Source organism: Bipolaris sorokiniana (genome assembly GCF_000338995.1).
Source record: "Bipolaris sorokiniana ND90Pr unplaced genomic scaffold COCSAscaffold_12, whole genome shotgun sequence".
In the NCBI taxonomy this organism is placed as follows: domain Eukaryota; kingdom Fungi; phylum Ascomycota; class Dothideomycetes; order Pleosporales; family Pleosporaceae; genus Bipolaris; species Bipolaris sorokiniana.
This window is the reverse complement of record NW_006911906.1, coordinates 1,023,669-1,049,875: the sequence shown is the minus strand read 5'-3', so window position 1 is coordinate 1,049,875 and position 26,207 is coordinate 1,023,669. Positions and strand designations below refer to the sequence as shown.

The following is a 26,207-nucleotide window of genomic DNA, read 5'->3' as shown; positions in this document are numbered from 1 at the left end:
TGTCCCGACACTAGGGTTTTGAACTTTTTAACCAGGCGTATTTGGAAATAAGGGGAGTTTGATACGTAGACAAACGATGCACACGCAAGATTTCTGGATGCGATATAAGCGACTGCGTTATGGCGTAAATGGAAAAATCTATTGTTTGTAAGGATCTTTTGGGCAAGGGGGTTGGAGAGATGCCAAGGATTGGGGTTTGTTTATTTTGGGTATACGATTTTATGTTGGGTTTGCTGTTTATTTGTAATGAGGTTCTTTCTATTAGGATAGGAGATATTGTTGGATGATTGGATGATTTTTTTTCATGATAGGTGAAGGGGGGATGGGTTTGCTAGTTCGAGTGACTTGAGGTCTCGTGACGTGTACGTTGCTCCGTAGCGCGTTCATCCAATGACATCAATGAACTTCCTAATTCATCAAATATTATTTGTATGGGTTCTTTGATATGTGCGTGGAAAGTTTATCAAGACATGTTTGCAAAAGACTGTTTTTCAGCAACTGCATCTACATCGGACTTGAGGAAATTCCTACATTGTATGATAGCTTTCCCCTTGAAGGTCAGCATACGAGATACATCCAATCAGAGATTATCATCACAACCTATTCCTTGGACTCAGATGGCTCCCATAAGATGACGCGTTCATGGTCCCAGCGGGCTAGTGTTAGCGAAATTACCAGTCCTCCTTGATGACTTGCCGCTGTGCGAAAAACCTCCAGCCATTGGCTGTCGAATCATTGGTGAGTTTTGAAAGGAGGAGGTTGGTTCCTGGTTGAGATATGGGTTCTGACGTGTTCCACCAAGGACCGGAAGGTGACTTCTCCGAGCTTGAGAAGGTGTATCAACTGAGTCATATTCTTTGTATGGTCAGCTTGGCGCCCATGAAAACCACGTGTTCAAACAGAACACCATAGAATAAACTTACGACGACTGTGAACTCTGCTGCCGAGACTACGTCCGTGCAGCTGTGAATTGAAAGGAGGACCAACGTGGATACTGCTCTGCTGCTGTTGCCCACTGCTACCAGAGCTTCTACTGATAATCCTCTGGTGCAGTCTGCCGCCCGTCTGTTGTGAGGGGCCTGTTTGGCTGAAATTCGCAGTGCCAGACCGGGCACCCGGCAAGCGATCGATGAAACGATCTCCCCAGGCTGATTTCAGTGCGAACTCTGCCTCATCGCCAGCAGCATGGGCTACATGCGAAGCCATGACTTGGGCCTTGAGTGCTTGGTAAAGATTCTGTGTTCTCTGGTGTGCTTTAGTCTTTTCTTTGAAGGCTTCCGCAAATCCATGATTCTTGGACTCGAGCTCTACGAGGTCTGCTTGCATAGCTGGAGATCGTTAGTTGCAAAGTCTACAACCAGGGCATTCATAACGCAAACCTTGCATCTTGTCCTGGAGTGCTTTGATCTGGGCGTTGGCATCATGAATAAGCTGATCCATCTGCTGGCTTAATGTGTTGTATTTCTCAGTGAGGCCTTTTGCAAGGTGCTCTTGGTAGATGATCTCTTGTGACGTCTGATAACTATGAAAGGCCAAACCACGGCTTGCACACTCCATGATAACTGTCGGGCTAAGGCCACTCAATACTGAAGTCTTGTAGTCTTCTGATGGATTGAGACCTGCGATGACTACATCATCTGGGTTGGGAAGTGGCGCATTGCATGCTGGGCAGACTCGTTGCGCATTTTTTGACCTTGAAAGACCGGTGGTATCTGCACAATTGGTGCAAAATATGTGACTGCATGTCTGTTAGATATGACGGCACAATGAAAAAAAATACGAACCTGCAAGTCGTGACAACAGCGCGTTCATGGAGCTGCGATCGACATTTCAAGTCATTACAACGCAGGACATACTCCATGCTTAGTGCGGTGGGGATTAAAAAAACTAAAGGATTGGTGGGTGAAGGAAATGGGATATAGATACGAAAGCACGTGATCAATTTCGCAAGGCAAGAGCAACCAGGTGGGTGTATGTGCCCGTGTAAGAGGGTGATTTCCATTCCGGGTCGTAATATGGTATCTCGCTGTGCAATGATAATTAAAAAAATAGACTGTCCTTTTTCGTCGAGCAAATCACCTATCGTCCTTGTCAGGCTTTCGCCGTTGTCTTGTGCTCTTCTTCCCAGCTACTGCGGTTTCATCTTCCTCTTCATCACGACCCTTTGCTAGATCCTGTTCGAGGCCCCATTCCTCGTTGTCATACCAATCCTCGCCATCACTCATCTCCCCTACATGGCCTTCTGCTTTCGACCACTTGAAAACGTCGTGCCTCATACGGTCAGCTTCCAGCAAGCCGTGATAGAGGTCAGCCGTGATCCGCGCGACTTCCTCTTGCTTTTGTACGTATGCCATAAGAAGCATGCGCGTTTCCTCTGCCTCATTTGGTGGAAGACCAAAGTCGCGGTCTGGCAATGACTCGGTGGGGTGTATGAAAAGAGGGTGTATCGCGTTGACATCGCTTGATGGTGAGTGGGGGGGAGAAGGGGTCGAAGCAGCATGCGCTCGAGCTCGCGTGCGTGTCGTCATCCTATGCGTTTGCTGCGATGCTGTATCGGACACATCCTCGCCCATCGGAGAATGCTCCTCCTGGCCATTCTTTTGTGGTTCATCTGCATCACCGGTATGTGTTCCATTTGTCACGGGTTCGGCACCGTTGACTGCCTCGGGTCCAGCATTGCCATTGGTATTGTTCGCTCGGTCAGTCCCATTGGGTTGCGCGACGTCCTCCATATTCACATCTTGTGCGCCATCGACCGCCTCCTGCATTTCAGTGTCTTGTGTGCGCTGGTTTTCATCTTCCTCAAAACGCTGACTTGGGATTCTTGAGCGTGACATTCGAAATGGCGTATCGCCCATCGCTGCCAGCGCAGCAGGCGCGAACATAGAGTCCCCTTGCAGTTTCACAAAAAGGTTTTTGGCTCGCGCATTGGTGATCTGCTCTTTTCGCGAAAGAGCTCCGGCCTCGTTGGCAAGATCCGAAAGATGTCTGGAGGTGTACGCAACGCTCAAGGCAGGATGGTTCGGTAAATCGGCAGCGGAGGTCAATGGTGCAAGAAGGTCTGTATTTCAGTAAGCTCATGCCATGCCACGCATTCATGCGATGGCTACATACTCTCCAGATGTATATTTCCATACGGGTTCTCTTCTACTGGCTCCACATCATCCTCGTCTTCGTATTCGTCGTCAACTTCGACAACGTCACCATCGGCATCGTATCGCGGAGGGTTGCGCTGCAAAATATATCTGTGATAACCGGCGTGTTCGATGCGCTACGGGAGGTCAGTGGACTATCCCGCCCAGAGGTTATGCAAGTGGGATCGGACCTTTTTGTAAGGACGCGGGTCTGCGAGAAAGTCGGGATCGCTTGCGCGCGCGTAATGGACTTTGCGCCGTAAGTCCTGCTTGTTGCTGCCGAGGGCGGTTTCGGAATCTTCTGTATCCGCTGGTAGATGTTAGAATGACGGAAGCAAATGCTGCTATGTACGCTCACAATCATCTTTGCGCAACATCTTCCTTTTCATATTGAAGATGGTATCAAGGATTTGCTGCTGTTGGCCTGCCATGGCGCTGACAGCCTCTGGGCAGCGCAGTAACAAGAAAGTATGTGAATGACAACTGGCAGCGCGTCTGAACCGAATGTGCACGCGCTTTGGCGCTTGCAAGAAGAGGAGACTAAAAAGACACGTCGACCGACAGGCGTATTATTGGTAGAAGATGTCCACAAAGCTTGGGCTTGGATAGAGGAATCGTTCGGTGGAGAGACGAGACAGGGTTCACTTAGCGTATCATTGATGGATCCCGCCCGCAATTTGACCACATGCCGACCGCCGATGACATGGCTCGCCAACAATCTCTCGAGAACGTGCCAGGGCCCAGCAAACCACGATTCGACTAATAACAAGACTACAAGATTAAGTCTGAGACTAAATCCACACGAGAAACTAGCGACCTGTTACGCGATCCTCGAATTGGAACTTGCAGCTCCTCGGCCCCTCCGACTAGCATCCAGCTCACTCAAGCTGCCTATGTTCTTTGGGCATGGGGCGCTGACTTGAGCCTACGTAGAGAATGGAGGCCTTTCCTTCAGACTTTGTGGTCCACAACCTACCTCTGATAGTCCTCTCTGGTCTGGCCACGAGCAAAGAAGTCGATCCACCACCACCTGTTCAGCAAGTGCTTCCTGGGAGGGCCGTTACAAATATCAGCTCGGAGATAGCGCCCGCCGAAGGCGAACGCGCAAATGAGCTCCTCGCTGAGTTTTTGCGTGCCGATGCAACCAATGCGCCATGGAATTCGCGGGGGTTGGGTCGCAGAGGCATCACATACAGCTTCAGGATACGGAGTGTAGGAAGGGTACGGGCATCCGCAAACAAATATGGCGAAGGAGCGACGGGCTGATGTCTGCTAGAACTTCCAGCTGCCCCCGCACAAGGCAGATGCACCCTCTCACTCCGAGACCACGCCGCCGGGCAGTCCCACTATTGCTGCAGCGACGTCGTGGATTCTCCATTCACCCATATCGCCTCTCTCGCCCGGAGCCCCCTCCTTCCCAGATGGTGTCATCGCTCCTGCCTGGGTTGCGAAGCACCAGCACTACATACCCGCCGTGTTCGTTTCCTTCTTCAACTTCACCACCGACCCCATTACAAACAGCTTGCATGACAATCAGCTGAAGACGGAGATCAACAAGATCAAAAGCCAGATACAAAAGTCCGACTACCGCACAAAGTATGTGGTGGTGCTGTTGAGCGACAAGACGATACTGGAAGCACCAGATATTGAGGAAAGGCTTGCCACCATCCGCCGTGCGACGGGCCTTGACCCAAAGAACTCTCTATTCTTCTTGCCCCCAAGAACATCACGGGTTGAATTGGAGGCCTTTGTCACGTCAGTCCTCGCCATATTACACCCTGTCTGCGTAGAGTACTACCGTGACCTCACAAAGCATGCCCGGAGAAAGAAGAATCGAGGGACTATCCCTCCTCCCACAGCACCTCCCACACGTGGAACTTCCCAGACGTTATCATATCCTGGCTGGGGAGTTCGCTATGACTTCAAATTAGCCATCTTCGCCGAATTTCGCCAAGAGATGGATGCTGCGCAACGGCACTACAATGCTGCTTTGGAGGCTCTTTTTGGGGCCGAAGGTCTATTTGAAACTACAGCGAGTTGGTCACCACGATGGGATGAGATACGATTGCTTTCAGACATCATTGCCTTACGGCATATTCGCTGTCAGCTCTGGAACAACTACCCTACTTCTGCCGTGCAGACGTGGCTGCGGTACAAGTACAGGCTGCAGGATGTTTTGGATCGCCGAGGAAAGGGCACTGCAAATTATGGCTGGCAAGCATGGGAGTCTAGATGGGCCCAAGCTATGGCAGAAATCGTGCAGCGGACAGATCTACCCGTCTTCAAGACGACAGACCCCAAGTCAGAATCAGATCCTTTGACAGAGATTCCAACCTCTGTATTCTCGGAACCTGAAAAACAGTTTCCAATGGGAGAAAGACTGCCGCCATGGGAGCTGCTCCACCACGCCGGTTATTGGCACAAAATCGCCAGTGACCATGCCAAGAGGCGTTACATCGTGGCCCGGGAAATGCCTGAAGAGGATCGGACACCGCCAGGCATGTCTCCTGCGGCGAAGGTGTCATCCCGGAGTCAAATATATGATAGCTATCTTGTTCCGCAGCCTCATGAAGAGTACCCATTACCTGGTGTTGGCGGGAATGGTTTTGAGCATTGGAAAGACATCTCTTCCAAGATGAATGATGCAATTGCTCAATTCAAAGCCCGGGGACAGCACCGTAAAGTAGACCAGTTACAATTAGAGGTCGCTCGGACATTACTGCATGTCAACAGGTTTGAAGATGCCTTCAAGGTACTACGTCCACTCTGGGAGACCATGTCCTGGAGGAAAGAAAAGTGGTGGAATCTCGCTTCAGAAGTAGTTTGGGCCCTGCACGAGTGCGCCTTGCGGGTGCAAGACGCTGAGGCCTACCTTGCTACCGAATGGGAGTTGTACAGTCAAAGTCAGTATCATCACGCGTTAATGGTGTTACTCCTGCTAATTCCATTCAGCAATCCCTGGCAAGACAAAGTACAAGTATGATCTCATGACATGCTTGGACTCTTTTACAAAAGCAGCAGATGGTAAAGTCACAGTGAACCTGAATACTAAAGAACACATCTCTTGCCGTAGGTGAGACCTTATCTCTCAGTAGAATCAGTACTAATGGAACAGTGTCTGTATCGTTTGCCTTTTCTGAGGCAGAAGGTAATGTGGGCGAACCGCTGCAATCCCAGATTGCAATCACTTCGAACGCTCGCCCAGGATCTGCTCCCATTACCTTGTCATTTTTGCAATATCAATTCAGCGGCGGCTTGGCTGAAGTTCGCTTGACGCATCAAGAAGGCGAAGAACTCTCTGATCATGCTTCCAGGATGTACTCATGTACATTAGATGAGGTCCAATCAGCGATTGGAAAGTCTCAGTGGACAGGGACCGCTGACTTGACACTACATGCTGATCAGACTAAGGTTTACAGTGTACCGCTCATTTTCCGTGAGTCTGGTGATGTCGACGTTACCGCTTGCATACTCGGGGTTAGCACCGAGCGATTTGATCTCGTCTCTTCTAACACAGATATTGAGATTCCCATTCATCCACTATGGTGGATCCAATCAAACAATAAGATCAAGCCAAGATCGCTGAAGCACGGCTCGGGCATGTCAGTTCACATACTTCCCAAACCACCAAAGATGGAAATCAGCCTGCCAGATGTTCGCGATCAATATTATACCGATGAGCAGGTTACCCTTGCGATTGAGATAATCAATCAGGAAGACGAAGACACTGAAGCAGTTCTCGAAGTTCGGATCCTTGGTCGGTCAAAAGACTCTCTCAGGTATACCTGGGTTGATCGCCCAGCATCGTCACCGATGAAGGAAGTACCGCCAGCGCTTGATGGCTCGACCGATGTGGATCTACCGGGCCATGTAGTCGGCAAACTCGCTCAAGGGGCACGCACAACTGAGCGAATACGCTTTACGGCCCCGGCCGACCCGGCAGACTACGCGTTAGAAGTCAAAGTCTTATACCACGTGCTCAGCGACCGCGATATACCCATCTCCAAGATCATGGTAGCAGACATAGTCTTCAACGCCCCCTTTGAAGCTAGCTACGACCTGAACGCACGTGTGCACCCCGATCCATGGCCCAGTTACTTTGAGCTTCAAGAAGCTGAAAGCAACATGAGCCCCGAGTCGTCCGATGCATTCGGCATAGCCCAGAAATGGGGCCTACGCGCAAAAGTCGCCTCCTTCGCCGACGAGCACCTCATCGTCAGCGACCTCGCCGTCGAAGTCCACAGCATCCACGGCGGCGCCACCTGCGACGTGACAAAAGAATTCGAAATCAGTGAAACATGCATGGAGCCTCAAGTTCTCAGCGAATGGAGCTTCAGCCTTGACATTCGCAAAAACAATCTCGAAGAACGACGCTCCACCGCTCTCGACACCACACTCAACATAACTTGGCAGCGTACTTCAGACCCTTCTGCCCTCCCCGTAACCTCTTCCTTGCCTATTCCCCGCATCCAAATCCCCTCATCTGAACCCCGCGTCCTAGCCCGCTCCCACTTTTCCCCCTCAATCCCCTCCCTCATACACCTCGACTACGTCCTCGAAAACCCAACCATGCACTTTTTAACATTTGAACTCGCAATGGAGGCCAGCGAGACTTTTGGATTCAGTGGACCCAAGTTGCGTACGCTGCATCTTCTACCTATGAGTCGCCAGACGGTGAGGTATAACTTGCTGTCGAGTGTCGAGGGAGACTGGATTACGCCTAATCTAAAGGTTACGGATCGGTATTTCAATAAGACGCTTAAGGTACAGGGGACGGAGGGGATGAGGGGGGATAAGAAGGGTGTAGGGATTTGGGTTCCTGGTGGGGGTGAGGAGGAAGGGGAGAGCGGGAAGGGAGAGGTCGAAGTGGAGGGGTAGTTGAAAGGGTTAGTGTATAGGTAGGAGAAATGATGAAATGTATCCGTTTTATTTTGCTTCGTGAAGTACAAGTGAAGTGATATACATGTATACAAATGCATTAAGCCATTTCCCTCGTATCCCTCCCCATTATTTCGTATCCAACATCAGACCCCACCCCCTCGTCAACCGACTATCAAGATAAAAAACGAGTTCCATCTTTACTCCCCCCTCCCCCTCCCCCTTCCCAACCCCACAGGATCTCGCCCCGGACTCCTCCAATACCGCCATGAATCCGCATCATCCCCCCACTCCCCAACCGCATGCTGCAGGCCCTCCCTGCGCTCTTCCTTCGTATCGCTGCTAGCGCCGGTAAAAAGCCTGGTGATAAGCGGCGTTAACATTGTAATATCTATATTGATCTGAGACGTCATCAGTTAAGTTTGATTCACTGGATGACGAGGTGTAAGGAGAAGAGAGAAGAGGATGAGGAGGAAGAGGAGGGGGGGAGGCATACTGTTGCTCGTGGCCGTGGCCGATGTCTGAATAGATGGGTTGTTCAAAGTCGAGGGCTGCGTGGGAAAGGATTGTGGGGTCTATGTGGGGGATTTGGGTCGAGGATGGGGGTTGTTGGTGTGTTTGCTGGGGGTTAGTTTGTTGTGCGGTGGGGATTGTAGAAGGAGGAGTAGTGCTGGTGGTGCTGGTCTGTTGTTGGGCGGCGGCGGCACCCTCGACTTCGACAATCTTGTCTTCCTGGACCCTGACTTCGCGGTCGCGCAGGCGGCGCATGAGACCCAGGAACTGCGAGTTTTGGAATTTTTCGCTCGTGTTGTCTGCGACGCGTTCGAGGAGTCTTCCTGCGGTTGCGGCCATTTCGTCGTCCTGGTTTGGTCTGGGCTGTTCTTGTTGCTTTTGCTCTTCCTCAGGCGGTTGCGGCATGCGCTGGAGTGGCTCAGGTGTCCGCATGTAGCCTGCCGCTTCGAGATCTTTCCAGATTTGCTCTTCCGACATGGGTACGCGCGTGCCGAGGGGGTATTGCGACATGAGGCGCTCGTTGATTGCCTTGATAAGGCCTTCGGCGCGGGTCTTGACTTCTTGAGGGGCGTCCCGATTTACAATGCTCTGCAGGGAATCAACTATCCATCTTCCTTCGTTTGCGTCTTGTATTAAGGACCCGTTTCGCTCCATCTGGCTCATGTTCTCCAGATATGCGACTGCTTCAGAAGTTCGTCCAAGGCCCGTTTCGCTCCATACCTGGATGGCAGAGTATACGGCTGGAAATCACAGTCAGCAACTGTAGTGAGCGCGGCGGATACTACGAACCTGGACGCGTTTCACGTATCCGTTGAAGGAGAGGATCCATCTCACCCGGCCGGTCCAAGTCCAGCGCTTCTTGCGCTGGTTGTGCATGTGCCTGCTCTGCCTCGACAACCTCCATCATATCCTGCTGCGCCTGCGCAAACGCCTGTTCAAAGGCCGCCTCGTCGAAAGCAGGTACATCATTCTGCGCCCGCTGCTTCCCCTGTGCCACGTCGGACATTTGCGCATTCTGGAAACTTGGTGTCTGCATATACGCTTGTCCTCCAAATCCACCCATGCCGTACCCCGACATACCTCCAAATGTGTTCTGCTGTAACGCAGGAGCCTGCGCGACCGGTGTCTGCTGCTTCAAGAAGTCCTGATGCCATGCTGACGCCACGCTTGCTGCCTGCGGTCTTTGTTGCTGAAACGCTTGTGGAGGTGGACCGCTAACATTCAGACGCTGAAAGTCAGCAGCCCAGTCGGGCGCTTGAGGCACTTGCGCGAATTGCGGAGGAGGTTGTGCGAAGCGTGGAGCAAACTGCTGGAAGTCTTGCGGCGGACCAGGCCGGCCAGTCTGAAAGGCGTCGAACTCGGAATCCAATGCCCCTACGTTTGGCCCTGGTGCTGACCTAAATCCCTAAATGACTGTTAGACTCCCACCCTGTATCCAGTCGTCTCATACAGTAACATGCCTGCACTGGTGATTGTCTGCCGACCAGTCGATCTTGCTGCAGCGTCCGATCAACGGTCGTGTGTTTTTGGAAATTCTGAAGGGCATTCGAAGGCCCGCAAAGCGCGTCCGCCATGATTTGAAAGAAAAAAGGGTATCAACGCTGGCTAAATCAAATGGTGGAAGATGCTTGGAACTGGGTCGCGGCGGACCGTGGTCGTGTTCTGATGATCAAAAGCCGAGGCTCGCGGGAGCGAACCGAAATCGCCCCACGCCCTTGCATGTCGTCACATGTTGCCTGCGACAGACCTGACAACCATGTACCACGTGCTATGCTACTCTCTCTACGTTATGGCTTAAGCCGGCTGGAACTGGACGTCATGGCAGTAGTGAAGCCCTGGTCACTAACTGAATCTCAGGCAAACACACTCGCATACATGCATGCAAGACATCAGAAGCTAAGTCGCGCATACGTTGTGTTCGTATAATCGTTTCAATTCACTCGCTACGTACATACATACAACAGAGGAGAGAAGCCAAGAAGAACAGGACAACGTCTGAAAGCATCGAGAAAGGAAGCAACTGGTATATCATAAGTGAAGAAGAACAACACGAATAAATGCAACAGTCCGACGGCAGCCTATCGCCAAATCATATCTCCCAATGTCACATTGGCTCGACCAGAAGATACACCAACGGCACTCCTGGAGCGGGATCGAGACTTTCTACGCACAAAGGCGTACTCCTTCTTCCCCCTATTGTCGCGACCCTCAGCCTCGATGAAGAGCTTGCTGCCGTGGCTCGAGCGAAGGCGGCGTGTGTGTTCGAAGAGGATATCCGTCTCGCGTTGCGACATCTCGCGGAGGACGATAATGTACTCTGGGTTCTGCTTATTTGTTAATACTAAGTCATTTGTCAAAGACGCATCAAACTTACAACATCGTATTCATACGGAATATCATAGTAGTGGAGTGTCTCGACGTCAAGATGGCTGACGTGGACCTTGGCGTAAGTTGGCGTAGGTGCAATGGCATGGTGTTGGTGATGTTGTTGTTGTTGGTGGTGATGAGGCGAGAGTGCAATCTGGGGAATGGGGTTGTTTGGTAGCATGCCTTGTTGCAATTCGCGTTGCTTCTCGGGATTCACGAGGACTTGGATCTGGTTGTCCTGGAAGCCGAACTGGGAAAGCCTCTTGCGCATTGCCTCTTCGAGCTCTTTCTCTTGCTCTTCCTTCTTCTTCTTTTCTTCCTCTTGCCTCTCCTTCTCTTTGCGCATAAAGGCATCATACTCTTCCTTGTCCTTTCTCTTCTTTTCTTCCTCCTCCATCTTGAGCTTCAGGATCATCTCTTCTCTCGCCTTCTTCTCCTTCTCGGCGTCGAGGATCTTCTTACGTTCATACTCGTAGATGATGCGGTCACGCTCGGCCTGGGCTTCGGCTTCGGCTTTGGCCTTCTTTCTCTCATAGTCCTCAACAGCACGTCGCTGCGCTTCCTCTGCTTCCCTTGCCTGCTTGGCCAGTTTGGCCTCATTCTCGGCAATGATGCGCTTACGCTCTTCCTCCTTTGCCCTCTCCTGAAGCTCGCGCTCCCGTGCTTCTTTCTCCATCTTGGCCGTGTTCTCGGCAATGATGCGCTGGCGCTCTGCCTCTTCCCTTTTCTTTTTCTTCTCCAAGTCGGCTAGAATCTTTTCGCGCTGTTCTTCTGCCTCACGCTCCTCTTGGGCTTGCTTGAGTCGGCTCTCTGCGAGTATATGCCTGCGCTCTTCGTCCTCCTGCTTCTTTCGTCTCTCCATGTCAGCCAGGATCTTGTCACGCTGCTCCTCTGCCTCGCGTTGCTCCCGTGCTTGCTTGAGTCGGCTCTCTGCGAGTATGTGCCTGCGCTCTTCGTCCTCCTGCTTCTTTCGTCTTTCCATGTCAGCCAGGATCTTGTCACGCTGCTCCTCTGCCTCGCGTTGCTCCCGTGCTTGCTTCAGACGGGTCTCTGCAAGAATATGCTTGCGCTCTTCTTCTTGCTCTCGCTTCTCTTTCTCGAGATCAGCGAGGATCTTGTCACGCTGCTCGGCCGCTTCTCGCTGCTCGCGAGACATCTTTGCTCGGCTCTCGGCAATGATGGCCTTGCGTTTCTTTTCTTCTTCAACCTCGTGTCGCTCGCGCTCGCGCTCTTCGCGTTCTCGCTTGAGGTCCCACTCGCGGTGCATGTTCTGTTCGAACCTTCGAAGATTTTCTTCCTCACGCTCGCGCTCCCTTCTGTCGGTGATGTACTCAAGCTCCATTCGGCGCCTCATGAGCTCTTCGCGGTTCTTCATCTCATCCTCTTGTCGTTCCCGCTCGAGCTTTTCCTCGGCCTCCCTCAGTCGCTGCTCAGAGAGTGCCAGCTTCACCTTGTCTTCGGCGCTGTGGTCAGGCGAGTGATGGCGATGGTGGTGCTGATTGTATCGCTCAAATTGGCGTCGCTCTCGCTCTCGCTCCAGTTCCAGTTGGTCTCGCTCTCGCTCTCGTTCCAGTCGGTCGCGCTCTCGCTCAGCTTCGTATCGCTCTCTTTCACGCTCATTCTCGAGATCCTTGAGACGCTGCTCAGCCATGGTGAGCTTGATTTTGTCGGTATAGTCATGCTCTGGCGAAGGGCGGCGCTCGTGGTATTTCTCTAGGCGCTCTCTTTCACGCTCCAACTCGAGATCTTTGAGCCGTTGCTCGGCAATGGTCAATTTGATCTTGTCGGTGTAATCAGGTTGTTCAGGCGTGCGGCGACGTTCTTGGTACTCGTGTCGGGAGCGAGAACGCTGCTCCTTTCTCAAGTCTGCCCTCAGTGCAGTGATTTCCTCTTCGAGCTCAAAGGCACCAGGCATGTTGCGCTTCACCTCTAGCCTACCGCGGGGGCTGGAGTCACGGCTCTTTTGCTCGGTACGTACTTGGGGGCTACTCTCATTGTCCATGCGAGTGGTGTTGTAAATGGTCACGTTGGGGACTGGCGCGTGACCTTGGGAGCGAGTACGGTGGAGAGAGGTGGTGTAGTGTACTTCTGGAGCCAGGAACTCACTGGTACGACGAGCATGGTCAGGACGAAGGATAGCGTCGTCTCGAGCTTTTGTTGGCGGCAGAGGCGATGAGCCACGGACATGGCGGGCGCTGGCCGTGACACGATCCTTCCTGCTGTACCACTCGTCGTCCTCGTAGCGGTCATCCCACGCATCGGAGAGAACCATGATGGGTATGGAAGGTAAAGAATGTGGTAAAGAAAAACGGGCAAAAGGTGTTGAGTGCTAGGGTGTAAAAGGTACAATGGTCAAGGAGGACTGGAATCAGTGCAGAAGGCTTTTGTGTCTTTGTCTCGGGTGCGGCGTGAGCAGCAAGCGAGGTGACACAAGTAAGCAGAAAGGAATCAGCTCGAAAGTGCGGCGGAGGGGATTTTGAGAGGGAGACGAGGGCGCGCTCATGTCACAATTTTGGGGGCTGAAATGCTCCCGCGATGCAGCTAGTCATCAGGCAGCTGCCGCCAGGGCTGAGGCCGGGGGCACTATAGGCGCTGGTCTGCTGAACACCGACTAGCCCGTCGCCCTTGGCCAGCTGTCTGCGGCCAGATCGGTGGCAGTAAGCATGCCGAAATTACAGTATGTTATCCTCTTTGATACTGCCATGGCGTGTTGTGCGATAATGGCCATGTCTATGCCGTGCAGTGCTGGGTGCAAGAGGCCGTGGTATGGTGGGGCGACGTCTAGTTTGGTGCCGCTAGGAAAGCACGCTTGACACACCCCTCTTTCCTCTTGCAGTCGCGGGTGGGGGGGCCGGAATACCCGTCACGTGCCCGCTATGTGTGCTGTCAGCCTCAGCTCTGCCACACTGAAGCTCGCACTACCCCGTTAATCACATGTCACTCGCTGTGCGCTGTTCGCTGTCTAGTGTAGTGTACATACACTGCTCTCAAGATACGCGCTTCATGGCACATGTCTAGCTTACCAGCGCTCCATGAAACAGGCTGCTCACGTGCAAAGTAAGCTCTCAAGTGTGTGGCGCCAGCGACGTCGGCTATTCCTGGCCCCCAACCAAAGATAGCCATCCCAGGCATTTGCACCCAAAGATAGCACTCTCAGGAACGCCAAATTCATGCACCTGCTGCAAGCCATTGGGAAATTATCCATCTTGTCCTGATATTCGAGTAGAGCGAAGAGATACCTAGCCAGGGCCCATCAACGCCGCCGCCCATGCACTTAATACATATGTATAATACAGTGTCCCGTTACATCTTATCCTCGACCACCTCCTTGAGGCTCGCCGCGCGACGAATCAGTTCTTCGTAAACGGTCCACGCGAGCGCACTGCTCATTGCTTTCCTGGCAATCCTAATGCCTAGCCCGTCGAACAAGCTTCGCACCCCTTCCTCGGCAAGCATCTTCTTACCTGCTTGTATCGTGTTTCCATATTGGTCGGGCATGAGTTGGATGCGAGTCTTGATGGCATCGAACGGATTAGTCACCGTCGTCCCCAAGCCAGCTGCCGCTACGCCCGAGACAAAGTTGATGCCGGCCGACGTGCTCGACGAAAGCTTGGTCGCTACGCCCGATGTCTCCTCGATTTTGCTTGCCAAGCTTGACAGTCTTCGCTTCGACTGCTCGTAAAACAAAACATAAAGCCCTGCATATGGCGCGTCGCGGACCGCGGTTGCACCAAACCCAGCAAAGAAGCCCTTGAGTCCCTCTGTGCGGAAAATATCCCTTGAGGCGGACAACATGGAATTGTATGCGTACAGATTGCTCTCATATCGCACTTTGAGGACCGTAATTGGCATCATGACAAAGCCGGCCCATGTGCGTGCAAATGCTCCTGTAGCGAGGTTGGCTGTGTTGCTCAACTTTGGCAGCGAGCTCGAATGCTCGCCTCCCCTCAGCGACACATCCGCCCTCGCCGCCGCAACCAGACTGGCTCTATGCCGCAGCGCATTGAGGCTAGAGAAGTAGATGGCAGAGCCAAAGCCTGTGCGCAATGTACTTGGTAGTGTGCCTCTCCAAAACTGCCGGATGGGATTCGGCCCGCTTGCGATGGACTGGATGGTCCCCAGAAGAGTGCTTGAGCGAGACTGTTGGACGCGTGTCTTGAGGAGGTCTGCAGGTTGGAGGAGAACTGCAGACAGGATGCCTGAGTTCAAGCCAGCAAAGAAATGGACTGAGCCCGTGTGTCAGCCACTCGGGTCTTGCTGCCGCGCACCAATGCCGTGCCATGCTCTTGCTGTGCTTTGCTCTGCTCTGTCCACACTTACAGTAAGAAGACGGGCGCTTTCCGCCATCTGACATTGCCGCGCCGTCAATTGTTCAAATGTGCTATGTCGAGAGTGAATGGGCTGCACTACACATGATAGCAACAGCTGTGAATATTAGAGACGGACAGACTGAAATGGGGGTTGTCCAGCGGGTGCCGCGAAAAAAGTGCATGACGTTTCGACGACAAGTTCCGAGCGCCGGCGGGTCGGTACGCCGAACCACAGGCTGGCGCTCCCATGCCGCCTTGGGAATGCCCAGCAGGTGGCATGTGATTAGTTCTCGGGACCCAAGTCTTGATTCAAACTACCTACACAGCTTGAGGTGAATACTACTCTCTGTGTCCACGAGTTGGATGCTCGCTACAGCGCCATGTGGTCAGGCGAATCGGATGCGTAAGCCGCCTGTTACACACGCCCTTCCATCTCCCCGATTCTTTCCTGGCCAGTCGGTCCGCCATCGAGGCCTTGGGCGCAAGCCAAGGGCTCATCGTGCCCACGCCACGACGCCGGGGCGGGATACAGATGACTCACCCTGGCTTCTGCTCTCACCGTCCTTGTTGTTCTCTAACACTGTTGATATCGTTTTTGTGCTGCTCCACGAGGCAATCAAAGCAGGGTCCTTGCCTGTCCAGCTCCAGGGCAGCGGCTCCTATATGGGCTCACCCAGACTCCAGAGCCCGTGTTGTCGGTCTAGAAGGACGAGGCTAGCGGGATGAATCTGGGGTATCAGCGTGGCTGATCCAGACTGCCAGCCAAGACCACCACGTTTCCTTGGCTCCCTCCCGCCTGCAACTTCTCTGCGGAATCAATAGCACCGGAACTCTGCTGCGGCTGATATGTCTCTGGAATTCTCACGGCGTATGTTGGGTCGCGCTTAGTCGGTGCGAGCAGCCGTTGCATGAAACAAGACGGTCGCTATACTATAGCCCTAATCACTGCCAGCATCCCATGCCGACAAGACAGTACAAAATCGCATGTGTGCCCAAGTACCTGTCTTGATCCCAACTGCTTCATGGTCTCTCCCGGTCAGCGGAACAGCCTGCCAAGCACTTCAGGAGTCCCAAGGCAAAAGACAAACAATATGTAGTCCCAATAACAGCCTGTACTCAGCCTCCGTTTCCAAGAAAGCGTCCTCTGACCTTCCATTATCATCTTTCAGCTGCATGCCCAGACATCCCGCATTGCTTGGCACGCTTCCCACCCCCGGCAAACATTCTCCTCGTACCAGCTACACTGATAGCCGCGTGGCCGGGCCTGAAGCCAATCGTCTATACCCGCTCTTTTTTCTCTTAAGCCCCAAAGGTCCCTGCATTGTTGATCTCATTATACCTCTACAGCAAACATGACGGTCCCAGCACTGAGAGTTACAATAGATGGCGATAACAACAAGATATACCAAGCAGGAGAGAAGGTCAAGGGTCAGGTCTGGTTGGCAGTAGAAGAGCAAAAGGAGGTTGAATCGCTGAAGTTGGTCTTCGCCGGGAGTTGTATTACCAAGACCACTAGACCACTGCATACACATGGCAACAACGATGCCACTGCGTCAAGGCAACCCTACGAGGAAAAGATACGCCTGTTCAACCGAGAAAAACATCTGCTTTCTCACTACAGACTTGGACCGAAGAAATATTCCTGGAATTTTGAATTCATCTTCCCAGCATCTACCGAACCTCAGTACAAACGCTCGACACATGGAGACAATTACCTCTGGGAACCACATCCACTCCCGCCTACATTCCAACTAAAAACAGACGTCCCGGACGGTACAGCACAAATATCCTACTTTGTCCAGGCAAGACTCGTTCTATCCGGCTCCACAGAAACAAAGAGATGCAAGCAAACACTCCGCTACCACCCCAAACCACCCGCATACTCAACCTCTCGCTCCCTCTCCACCTCCTCCGTCCTCTACGGCCAATCCTGGAAGCCCACCCGCGAAAAAGAGGAATCCCGCGTGAAAAAAGTCTTCTCAGGCGTCTCCATGAACTCGACTCCGCGCATCGTCCCCACACTCTACCACCCCATCTGTGTCGGACCCGGCGGCCACATCCCCCTCTCCCTCAACCTCCTCAACGCCCGCGACCCCGCCAACCACGCTGAGCGCCACTGCACCATCTCCACCCTCTCCATCGTCATATCCACCTACTCCACCACCATGTGCGGAAACTCGTCTTCCTACCTCGAAGACACTGTCACTAAACACGTAACCTGCATCTCGCGGTCCGACATGCAGAAGCAAGCTCCTTTTAATAAGACAGTGGCCCTGACTTCGAATTCTTTCCGCCTCCTCGATGATGCAGAGTGCGTTCCGTCGTTTAAGACGTATACCGTTACCCGGCGGTACACGTTGGGTGTTACGGTTGGTATACAGTATAACGACCAGGAATTCGTGGTCAGGTCTACCACGCCGCTGGAGATCTTGCCACGGGTACGTCGTGATGCGCCGGCTTTGACGCAGACAGATGAGGAGGAAGATGCGGAGCCCCTGCCGGTATACAGTCCGAGGGAGCCGGAGAGAGAGTTTGCACCGGATTATGAGGAAATTTTTAACACGTTGTCTCGTATACCATCGAGTGGGGAGTCGGTTTTGTCTAGGGTGGAGTCGAGTAGTTCAAGTTTGTTTTCGAGGGGGTCCGGGGTCAGTACTGTGGCGAGTACGCCGGGGGTCGAGGTAGAGCAGATGAGGTTTGAGAGGGTTGTGTGATGGTGTTCTTTTTCTTATAACTATTAGATGTGGTATGATGGGATGAACACTTGGATGTGCAGTCTTTTTTTTTTTCTTTTCTTTTTCACACTTTCCTGGGGAAACGAGGGTTTTTTTGGTCTTCTCACATGAGTGTAAAGACGAGATGGAGTCAGGCGTTTCTGATACCAATTAGCTTTCGGAGTAGAGCCCATCTTTGCAAAACACAATCAAGTCACCAGAAACAAATCGAGCCCAATACACACGTTCCCTCCCTGCCAATTACCCGCGTAACAACTTCTCCTACCCCCTCCTTCCTCCCCTTCCCCCACCCAACACCTTAACCCAAAATTCGTCCCCCTTCCCCACCACCATAGCCCCCACTATCTCCCTTACTCCCCAGCTTCCACATCTAATCCACCGCCTCAACCCAAAACGCCCCTTTAAAATACCTCTCCGCCTCCTCCACCCCACCCCTCGCATCCCCATACTCCATCTCCTGGGGCCGTCGGCCACCCCGTCTCTCCATTCTAACCTCCAACACCTTGTCTTTACCACCCACAACACTCTCAACATGCGCCAAGACGCAGACCATATCCTCAAATTATACTGTTCGTAGTGTCAGGCTCCCGCGGCGGCAGCCTCGCCACAACGCAAACGCGTTTATGAACAAAATGTCCGAGAAGCAGGGATGACGGAATTTAGCAGTGTCGTCGTGGAATTTTGTTACGTGAGGTCTAGCGGTGCCCGCATTTTGATGCTGGGGGGGCGCGGTAGAGGGTTTCGAAGCCGATGGTTACGGCGCACGTAGATAATGAAATAGTAAAGAGCGGACTTTTTTTCCTTCCAATCAATGACTTTGCTTTAGCAGATAAAAAGTGAGTGTGGATTGGATTATCGAGAGATTGAAAGACGTTCATGACGTATAGAAGAGTATGAGGGAAAAGGAGGAGGAGGGGGGGAGAAAAGAAATGGCAGATTGGAAAAGAGCGGTGCTTGTGCTTGTCAGTGGGCTTGTTTAGGGTTGTTGAAGCCGGAAGTGAATGGGAAGTGAGTGGGAATATTGTTGCTCAACGCTAGGTATGAAAATGCCAGGATCGGCTCTGGTTTTAGAGACAGTTCAGTAAGGTACCGTTCTAATCAAGCTTTGCTTTCGTGGTACCACAATGCTTGATTGCAGGATGATATACGAGCGAGGTGCACTCACTGTTATGCAGTATTGCAAAAGCATCAGCGGTTCAATTCAAATCGCCAGTCTCAAATGTGTTTAGTCATGGGTTTCCATTTCCATTTGTTAGATTTTATATCCCCTTTTTTTGAGAGAAAACTCCAGTAAATGGAGCAGTTTCTATGACCATGCACAGCAAGCTTACCTCCACAACCGAAACGGGTGTGCCTCGGTGTTGAGCACAAAGTCATCCAGGCTGATCAACCCCGTATCTGCAAAGCACAGATAGAAATACTTGAGCGTTTCCGCCATCCAGAAACTCTCCATGTAATCCTCTTTTTCCGATCCCTTTACCGTAACGTCCATGATCGCCGCGTTGGCGAGCTTCGTATCTGTTTCCGCGGCTACTGCTTCAAACATTGTCCATGCCGTTTCTCGCCATACAGGGTCGCCTGTGATGCGCCAGAGGATAAAGACGGACTCAATTGCCTCGGGACGAAGAATGTAACGCGGATCCTTGGCGGTAGTGAAGCCTTTCGGTAGGTTGGGTCTGTATTGTGGTCGTGCGGCTGCGGCTTCAGCATACCGCTTCTCATCCCAAGCACAGCGTTTGCGGTGGTCTGGACCCGGACATAAGACCATGTTGTATCTCTCTGGCATGATACCAGATGGAAAGGCCTGGTATGCGTAAGCGCAACCACGAGCTAGCTTGACTCCGTGGTTAAGGTATTCATCGTTTTTGAACAAGCGTCCACCGAGCGCATAGAGTCCACCAATAAAGCATGAAAGGTGTTCGCTTTCAGGATCGAGCCTCGGGCCGTCTTCGAGGACGTCAACATTGCCTGAAATGAGAATTTCTTCATGGCCTGGTATCATCGGCGCAAAGAATAGGTTGCTCATTGCCGTGTCCAAGAAAGCGCGTGACATGGTTTCAAACTTGGCTGCGCTGGTATCGACTGAACCAAGCAAAGCGTGTGCCTTGGGCAGGTATTCATACAGCGAATCTGCATTCCCGCCGATGGTGAATTGATACCCAGACACCACGTCCTGCGTACGCATAGACACCATCATGGGCCACATTCCAGGTAGCTTGGTCGAGTTCTGACCTTTATGGAAAACGTCCATCAGACGCGATACTGCAGCATAGTACTTGTCGTCTCCGGTGATTTGGCTGAGCCGGCTGAATTCCAGAGTGATTGTGCCAGGACTCGCGCTGACCACCTCGCTCTCCACAATCAAGCCTCCGCCCTTCTTTGCTTCTTCAAAGTTGATAAAGTCGACCGGTATGCCGTGCTCGGTGTTGAATCCAGCATACAGCAAGTCACCCACCTCGATCGCCTTTGCCTTTAGCGCTTCGTGCCCGCTCAAGTCGTACGCCGCTAGGAGTCCACCCAGATATCTACAAAACATCAGCTTGGCCCTTGTTCGCATTCTTTAAGCCCAAAACATACCGAATGCACGTCTCAAAAGTGTTCACCCTTGGCGACGTGGAGGTGCCAAAATCAATTGTCGAAACTGCCCTGACAGCCTCGTAAAACTCTTCACGCATGCCCATCATCCACAACGTGTCAAGACTATCCACGAGCGTAGCAGCCCAGCCCGAGAATTGGTCGACATATCCTCCGCTAATAGGCTTCAGCGCATCTTTCATCCATGCCTTGCTCTTGTAGCTAGCCCAACTCTTCTTAAACACATTCTTGACCTCGAGTCGTCTGGCCTCCTGCGATTCGGCTCTAGCGGGATGCTGTATGCGAGGTCGATTTCTGAACGGGGCCGGTAGGTTTGGTTTACGTTCTAGTGGATATGTAAAGTTGACAGAACTCCAGTCAAAACTACTCGCTTTTGCGCGAATGGGTGGTATGCCGGAAACATCATTCATGTAGCGCGCAAGGCTGATGGTCGCATCGTGATTGGCGCCCGGGCCAATACCTCCATGTTGGTTCTCGGGAAGGAAGCAGTAGATCCACACGACAATTGCCACGCAGATGGCAACATGGCGAATGCGCAGGCGAGGCATTGTTAGTGCATCACGTAGTTAAGGAGCGGAAGCGTCGGTCAAGAAGTAAGGCTAGCCACATGTAAGTAACGCGATCTGCGGAGGGACGCGTGGGAAGGGCCGATGGCGGTACATCTTAGGTGATGTGGCCTGGAGATGGGACGCGCTGCTATTTGTGGAGTGCTTCTCTGGCAGCAGCTATTAGCGCGGCCGTTGCGGATGATCGCCGAAGATCATCCGTTTGGGACGACTGTCATCACGTGAGACGAAGAAGGTCTGGTAGTACATACACTACACTACACTACAGCTATTCGTAGTCGAGGAGACTCTTGGCAATCTGTTGATTGTAATGTTACAAAACTATAGAATCGGCTATTGACTCTAGGATATGGGGTATATGCTAACGCTGTGCGTCTAGAAATAACTCAACTTTTTGGCCGTGAAAATGCAATCTTCAAAACAACTTCGTAACAAATGTCTATCGCTTGGTGCTCGCCCGGCTGTTGCCTCGCGGCCTGCCCGCAAAGCTCTCTCTTGTGTTGACACGATCAATGTCGAATGGGTTCGAGTCGAACTCGAGGTCGCGTACTGTCCTTCTGCTCCTTGTTGAGCGTCCAGTATGAACCCTCTTCAGACCATCAGCATCCTCAGTCTCCTTTTCGGTCTTCATCTCTTGGAACCTGGGCTCCTCCATGTGCGCTTCCTCCTCGGCTTCTTCTTGTGGTGTAAGGGTGTTGGCACGAGATGTGTCTTCTGATTCGGTGCCAGCAACCTGCTGTCGTGCTGCCTTTGCGGCGTGTTGGTCGCGCATGCGTTGCATAAAGGCCTCGGACTGTGCGGCGTACTTGCACTTCTCGCGGATTTGGGCTCCGTACTTGTAGAAGAGGAATGGGAGTGGGAGACAGGCAATGGCAAGGAAGGCTGGGACTGATGATGCCCAGTGGATGCCAAGGCTGCTGTACATTTGCGAAGTGAAGAGCGGGAAGGCAGCACCGAATACCGATCGGATGATACCGTTGCCGGCCAAGACAGACGCGGCAAAGATGGTGTAAGAGTCGATGAGGTAGTTCATGATTGACAGGAAGATGAGAACCATGCCAAATCCGAACGGAATGGAGGCGACAACACTAATAGCCCATGGCAGAGAAGGAGAGTTTGTCCAGGCGAACCAGAAAAGGCCAATAGGAAGTACAATGCCACCAACGATGCACATGGGCAGACGAGCTTCGGGGGCGGCAAATCCACGACCGGATTCAGCAATCTTTTTCCTGTACATCTTATTGTCGATGGTGATGACGTAGGTAATGGCGAGTGCGATTCCAATGGCGACGGCAACAAAGGGCAATCCACTGACGCCCTCATTCCAGCCACGTCCCTTACGGTACACAATGGGGAAAGCACCGAAAAGCATGTAAAGAATACCGTAGATGATGGCGTGGTACAGGGAGAGAAGCAGGACGATGGGTTCGCAGAAGAGGAGGATCCAGGGGCGTTTGAGACCAGTAGCAAATGCCTCTCCAAGCGAGACCTTTCCTTGTTCAATGTCGGCGCGGGATCGATAAACCTTGCCAGAGAGCTTGGAGAGCTTCTCGGCACGCTTTCGGAGCAGGACTGGAGGATATGTCTCGGGGACCAGCAAGGCTACAGCAACGAGAAGCACACCTGCCCAAATTGCCATGAGGCCATTAACCCATCGCCATCTAGATGAAGAGTTAGCTATGTATGATACAGTGTGGGGTTTCAGTTACATACCCTTCAGCCATACCAAGGAATCCACCGATAATGGGACCCAAGACTGGACCCATGAAGGGTGCGGCAGAGAAGATGCTCATGACGACACCTCGCTCGTTGGCGGTAAAGAGATCAGCAATGACACCTCCGGCGTTGGTCAGAGGACTGGATCCAAAGGCAGCGGCAAAAAATCGGAGAATGAGCAGTGAGTAGATGGAATCCGCGCCAGCAACACCGGCGTTAAATGCCATGAAAGCGGCATATGTTCCTACGAAGACAAGCTGGCGACCATATAATTCCGAAAAGGGGGCCCACAGGAGGGGTCCGAGTGCGAACCCCAGGACGAACAGTGATACACCGAGTGTGACGATTTCTTGGCTAACTTTGAATTCCCTCATGATTTGTTGGATACCTGGTAAGTGTTAGCTTTCGACATGTCTGTAATCCCAGATACGCGTGATACATACCTCCAGAGAAGGCAGATGAGCAGAATGATACGACGAGGACCGAGTTTGCTACGGCAATGGCCATGATCCATTTCTTCGACTTGGCCCAGGTCATGGGGTTCCTTGGGTCATTGTCGATCCACTCGACAACATAGGGATCCTCCTCTGTTCCCGCACCCTCGTAGTCGTAGTTGATGATCTCCCGGGTGACCACTCCCTGGTCGGTGATCATTTGCCAATGTGAAATTCCTTCTCTTCCTGACTCAACGTCCATGTTGCTGTTGTTGGTGGCAGAGCCAACAGGGACCTCGCGGTCCTTTTCCGTCATGATTATATCGTCCAGTCGATGTACTTATGGCGTAACAGTGGTGGTGTTGTGATGTCCCTTATATCTCCACGGGGTGAAGCGGTGAGGTGAATCAGGCGGTGCAATTCTTTAGTCCAAGAGCCCGATATTATATTAAAAAAAAGGTGTAATATGTATATAGGTCGACAAAGATACGAAGCAATGACGACAGTTGAAAGCTTGGAAGAGGAAGAGCGATGGTCAATGTGCCAAACCGCGGGACCTACGCCACATATAAACAATCATGTCCAACGCCCACCGAAGAGCTTGTCATTAGCTCGCAAGGACGCATCAAACGAAAAACCCGGCCGACGAATCTGTTTCCGCTATTGCCCAGTGATCTGGAACCTTTCCGGGCTCACGGCATTGCCGCTGCTACCAGTGCCATCCCTGGGCCCTATGACACCATGATGCTAAATCTTGAGCGTTGCTCGGCCGAGGTGACCGGCAGCGCTAATCTGTTTCCGCCAACATGATCAGTAGCGAATCTAGGAAAACCCAAGCCTCGGGCCCATCACACGCGCGACATCGGACCAACAAAGCGCCGAAGTAGAGAGAAGCTCGTAATACTATTCGTGGCAAATGCAAGGAAGAGAAAGAAAATAGAAGATTCTTACGGAAGCACTCTGTGTGTCTTGCCTCGCCCAACCTAAAGCGAACATCACGCGTCATAGGGTCTTTTGAGATTGGACTCGAAATTTCTTCAGCCTTTTTTTTCTGCGCAAGCCCCCCTGACACACTAGCACCGAGATGCCGAGGTACATATTGCATACAACAATGCGTGTGCGATATCAATAGACGGTACGAGAAATTCCATGCTCCACTTTTGCCCGCGCTCGCGCTCTCGCTTCTCGCACGCTCCGCTGTGCATGAGTTGCGACGCGTACATAGTATGTTGGATATCCACTAGGAAGGGGTGTCACGAGTCGAGTCGGAGGGTCGGACGACCTTTATTCTACCATGGTGTGGATGATCCATAGCAACCGTTTCGCATGCAACGGGTTTGTATGTACGTGCACTAGAGATTGCACACCGTTGGCGGACGTATCTCTTGGGGGTGACCGAGTAGCTGATCAATCACCAAGTGAATGGAACAAGTCGAACCAGCCAGTTGGGTGCATACCAATAGTTAGAGCTCCCTTTGCGTTCCAGCCTCTGAACTATACTACTCGCAACTTGCGACTCAATACGGAGTTCGGAACTCGAGGCGCTTACGCTGCTCGTCCTGTTTTGGACATAGAACGGATATAGGGCGTAGGGCGTTTTGCGCCAGAACCCGACTCCGGTCGCGCTATTCTAACGCCACCATCGGACTCAACTTCTTGTCCCGACTCCGACCCAAGATGTGCTTCGTACACAGCTTAGATTTCTAATATAATGTTAGTCACACATCTAACACACCATTATCTCTTTTTCGTCCGTAAGCTACTACGTGTACACCGTATGCATGCGTATATGCTTTCCCCTCAATTACACCTCCACTTCTAAGCTGCAGAAATACGAAGTGAAGAGATAGTGCCAGGATCTCCATCCGTCCATCCACAAAGATAAGAGAAATATACAAATCCACACCATAACCACAAACCCTCGCCCAATATCCTCGTTCCTCCCTACATATATCCGCACGTCCACAATCCCACACAAGCCCAAGCACCCCTCCCCCTGTATCTTATCTCTCCAACAACCCTAGCCTCAAACCCCCAAATTCCAGCCCAACCCAAAATTCTTCCCTTCCCGTCAAACATCCTCTTACCACCAAGCCCTCAATCATAAACCTAACCCCAAAATAAGAAACAACCCAAAAAAAGAGAGTTCATGTCCTCCCACGCAGGTCTTGGCTCCGCACAAACCAAGCACAAGCAACTCCATCAAGCTTTTCCCTAACCCCAAACTAAATCCAAAAGTCATCCCTTCCCGTCACCGCCACAACCCTAACCTCAACAAAAACCAAACCCGTACTTCGTTCCAATCTTGGCTCCGCTCCGCTCCTTCTCTCTCTCTCTCGCCATCAACCTTTTCCCCTTTTACCAATCCAAACTAAACTAAACCCAATTCCCATCTCTTCCCATCTACCGCCACAACCCTAACCTAAAGACAAAACACCCGTTCACTCATACCGAGTGTCAGACTAGCCCAATCAAGCTTTTCCTACTGCTCAACCCAACCCAACTAGTCCCTACAATAAAAACTTGAGGATTTTCTACGACTCATATCCCCGCTTTTTACGGCCCCTTTGAGCAGTAAGAAAGAAAGAAGAAAAAACACAATTACCGAGATAAAACGTGGTAGAGGTAAATCAGCCCACTCGGGCATAACCACACTTCACAACCCTGAAATTCGAAATTCAAATAAGGGGGGAAGAGAGGTGGGGAACGTGCGTGGTGCGAGTCATGTTCATATAGGTGGGTGGGTTTGCCGAGGTGTACTGTTGGGAGTTTGAGTTGGGTTGGGATGTGTATATATGTATGTATGTATGTATGTATGTATGTACATGACACCTTCTTGAATATGGGGAAAAAAAAGGGGGACTAGGGCACATGTAGTTTCGTGTCTTTGTAAGCTTGGGTGTTCTGAATATCTCTCCGCCCCAAGGAACGGTGGGGGGGGGGGGGGGGGGGGGGGGAT

At 52.0% G+C, this 26,207-nt stretch overlaps 8 protein-coding genes across 8 annotated transcripts; 2 read left to right on the top strand and 6 right to left on the bottom strand.

Moving 5' to 3' along the window:
- Positions 1 to 640: 640 nt before the first annotated feature.
- COCSADRAFT_192533 (uncharacterized protein) lies at positions 641 to 3,746 on the bottom strand (the record flags this gene model as incomplete). Its single annotated transcript, XM_007704749.1, has 8 exons — positions 3,493 to 3,746; positions 3,326 to 3,444; positions 3,115 to 3,271; positions 2,080 to 3,061; positions 1,785 to 1,816; positions 1,380 to 1,712; positions 924 to 1,328; positions 641 to 825 (listed from the first exon to the last, which is right to left on the bottom strand). The coding sequence occupies exons 1-8, from the start codon at positions 3,563 to 3,565 to the stop codon at positions 641 to 643; spliced, it is 2,286 nt and encodes a 761-aa protein (XP_007702939.1). The 5' UTR covers positions 3,566 to 3,746.
- Positions 3,747 to 3,870: 124 nt separating this feature from the next.
- Positions 3,871 to 8,060, top strand: COCSADRAFT_148604 (uncharacterized protein). Its single transcript, XM_007704748.1, has 4 exons — positions 3,871 to 4,355; positions 4,411 to 6,037; positions 6,087 to 6,203; positions 6,250 to 8,060. The coding sequence occupies exons 1-4, from the start codon at positions 4,071 to 4,073 to the stop codon at positions 8,010 to 8,012; spliced, it is 3,792 nt and encodes a 1,263-aa protein (XP_007702938.1). The 5' UTR covers positions 3,871 to 4,070; the 3' UTR covers positions 8,013 to 8,060.
- Positions 8,054 to 10,169, bottom strand: COCSADRAFT_39344 (uncharacterized protein). Its single transcript, XM_007704440.1, has 4 exons — positions 9,986 to 10,169; positions 9,315 to 9,930; positions 8,509 to 9,265; positions 8,054 to 8,413 (listed from the first exon to the last, which is right to left on the bottom strand). Exons 1-4 carry the CDS (start codon positions 10,097 to 10,099, stop codon positions 8,404 to 8,406), a joined length of 1,497 nt encoding a protein of 498 aa, XP_007702630.1. The 5' UTR covers positions 10,100 to 10,169; the 3' UTR covers positions 8,054 to 8,403.
- Positions 10,170 to 10,427: 258 nt separating this feature from the next.
- On the bottom strand, positions 10,428 to 13,373 carry COCSADRAFT_123513 (uncharacterized protein). Its single transcript, XM_007704747.1, has 2 exons — positions 10,900 to 13,373; positions 10,428 to 10,849 (listed from the first exon to the last, which is right to left on the bottom strand). The coding sequence occupies exons 1-2, from the start codon at positions 13,162 to 13,164 to the stop codon at positions 10,604 to 10,606; spliced, it is 2,511 nt and encodes an 836-aa protein (XP_007702937.1). The 5' UTR covers positions 13,165 to 13,373; the 3' UTR covers positions 10,428 to 10,603.
- A 498-nt stretch (positions 13,374 to 13,871) lies between these two features.
- COCSADRAFT_39343 (uncharacterized protein) lies at positions 13,872 to 15,406 on the bottom strand. The gene is made up of 2 exons (XM_007704439.1): positions 15,213 to 15,406; positions 13,872 to 15,118 (listed from the first exon to the last, which is right to left on the bottom strand). The coding sequence occupies exons 1-2, from the start codon at positions 15,244 to 15,246 to the stop codon at positions 14,196 to 14,198; spliced, it is 957 nt and encodes a 318-aa protein (XP_007702629.1). The 5' UTR covers positions 15,247 to 15,406; the 3' UTR covers positions 13,872 to 14,195.
- A 1,107-nt stretch (positions 15,407 to 16,513) lies between these two features.
- COCSADRAFT_39342 (uncharacterized protein) lies at positions 16,514 to 18,141 on the top strand. Its single transcript, XM_007704438.1, has one exon. The coding sequence runs from the start codon at positions 16,555 to 16,557 to the stop codon at positions 17,914 to 17,916; it is 1,362 nt and encodes a 453-aa protein (XP_007702628.1). The 5' UTR covers positions 16,514 to 16,554; the 3' UTR covers positions 17,917 to 18,141.
- Positions 18,142 to 19,144: 1,003 nt separating this feature from the next.
- Positions 19,145 to 21,192, bottom strand: COCSADRAFT_123503 (glycoside hydrolase family 47 protein). The gene is made up of 2 exons (XM_007704746.1): positions 20,515 to 21,192; positions 19,145 to 20,462 (listed from the first exon to the last, which is right to left on the bottom strand). The coding sequence occupies exons 1-2, from the start codon at positions 21,078 to 21,080 to the stop codon at positions 19,265 to 19,267; spliced, it is 1,764 nt and encodes a 587-aa protein (XP_007702936.1). The 5' UTR covers positions 21,081 to 21,192; the 3' UTR covers positions 19,145 to 19,264.
- Positions 21,193 to 21,537: 345 nt separating this feature from the next.
- COCSADRAFT_95966 (uncharacterized protein) lies at positions 21,538 to 23,510 on the bottom strand (the record flags this gene model as incomplete). Its single annotated transcript, XM_007704745.1, has 3 exons — positions 21,538 to 22,759; positions 22,812 to 23,202; positions 23,258 to 23,510. The coding sequence occupies 3 exons, from the start codon at positions 23,508 to 23,510 to the stop codon at positions 21,538 to 21,540; spliced, it is 1,866 nt and encodes a 621-aa protein (XP_007702935.1).
- Between the last annotated feature and the right edge of the window lie 2,697 nt (positions 23,511 to 26,207).

Excerpts from the sequence above, each read along its gene's own strand:
- COCSADRAFT_39344 (XM_007704440.1), bottom strand. The coding sequence starts at position 10,099 with ATGGCGGACGCGCTTTGCGGGCCTTCGAATGCCCTTCAGAATTTCCAA. Across the intron at positions 9,931-9,985 it reads GCAGACAATCACCAGTGCAG|GGATTTAGGTCAGCACCAGG; the intron begins GCATGTTACTGT and ends ACAGTCATTTAG. Across the intron at positions 9,266-9,314 it reads GATACGTGAAACGCGTCCAG|CCGTATACTCTGCCATCCAG; the intron begins GTTCGTAGTATC and ends TGTGATTTCCAG.
- COCSADRAFT_123513 (XM_007704747.1), bottom strand. The coding sequence starts at position 13,164 with ATGGTTCTCTCCGATGCGTGGGATGACCGCTACGAGGACGACGAGTGG. Across the intron at positions 10,850-10,899 it reads TTCCGTATGAATACGATGTT|AACCCAGAGTACATTATCGT; the intron begins GTAAGTTTGATG and ends ACAAATAAGCAG.
- COCSADRAFT_39343 (XM_007704439.1), bottom strand. The coding sequence starts at position 15,246 with ATGTCAGATGGCGGAAAGCGCCCGTCTTCTTACT. Across the intron at positions 15,119-15,212 it reads AAAGCGCCCGTCTTCTTACT|TCCATTTCTTTGCTGGCTTG; the intron begins GTAAGTGTGGAC and ends ACACGGGCTCAG.
- COCSADRAFT_148604 (XM_007704748.1), top strand. The coding sequence starts at position 4,071 with ATGGAGGCCTTTCCTTCAGACTTTGTGGTCCACAACCTACCTCTGATA. Across the intron at positions 4,356-4,410 it reads GGATACGGAGTGTAGGAAGG|AACTTCCAGCTGCCCCCGCA; the intron begins GTACGGGCATCC and ends GATGTCTGCTAG. Across the intron at positions 6,204-6,249 it reads TAAAGAACACATCTCTTGCC|TGTCTGTATCGTTTGCCTTT; the intron begins GTAGGTGAGACC and ends CTAATGGAACAG.
- COCSADRAFT_123503 (XM_007704746.1), bottom strand. The coding sequence starts at position 21,080 with ATGCCTCGCCTGCGCATTCGCCATGTTGCCATCTGCGTGGCAATTGTC. Across the intron at positions 20,463-20,514 it reads ACTTTTGAGACGTGCATTCG|ATATCTGGGTGGACTCCTAG; the intron begins GTATGTTTTGGG and ends GATGTTTTGTAG.
- COCSADRAFT_39342 (XM_007704438.1), top strand. The coding sequence starts at position 16,555 with ATGACGGTCCCAGCACTGAGAGTTACAATAGATGGCGATAACAACAAG.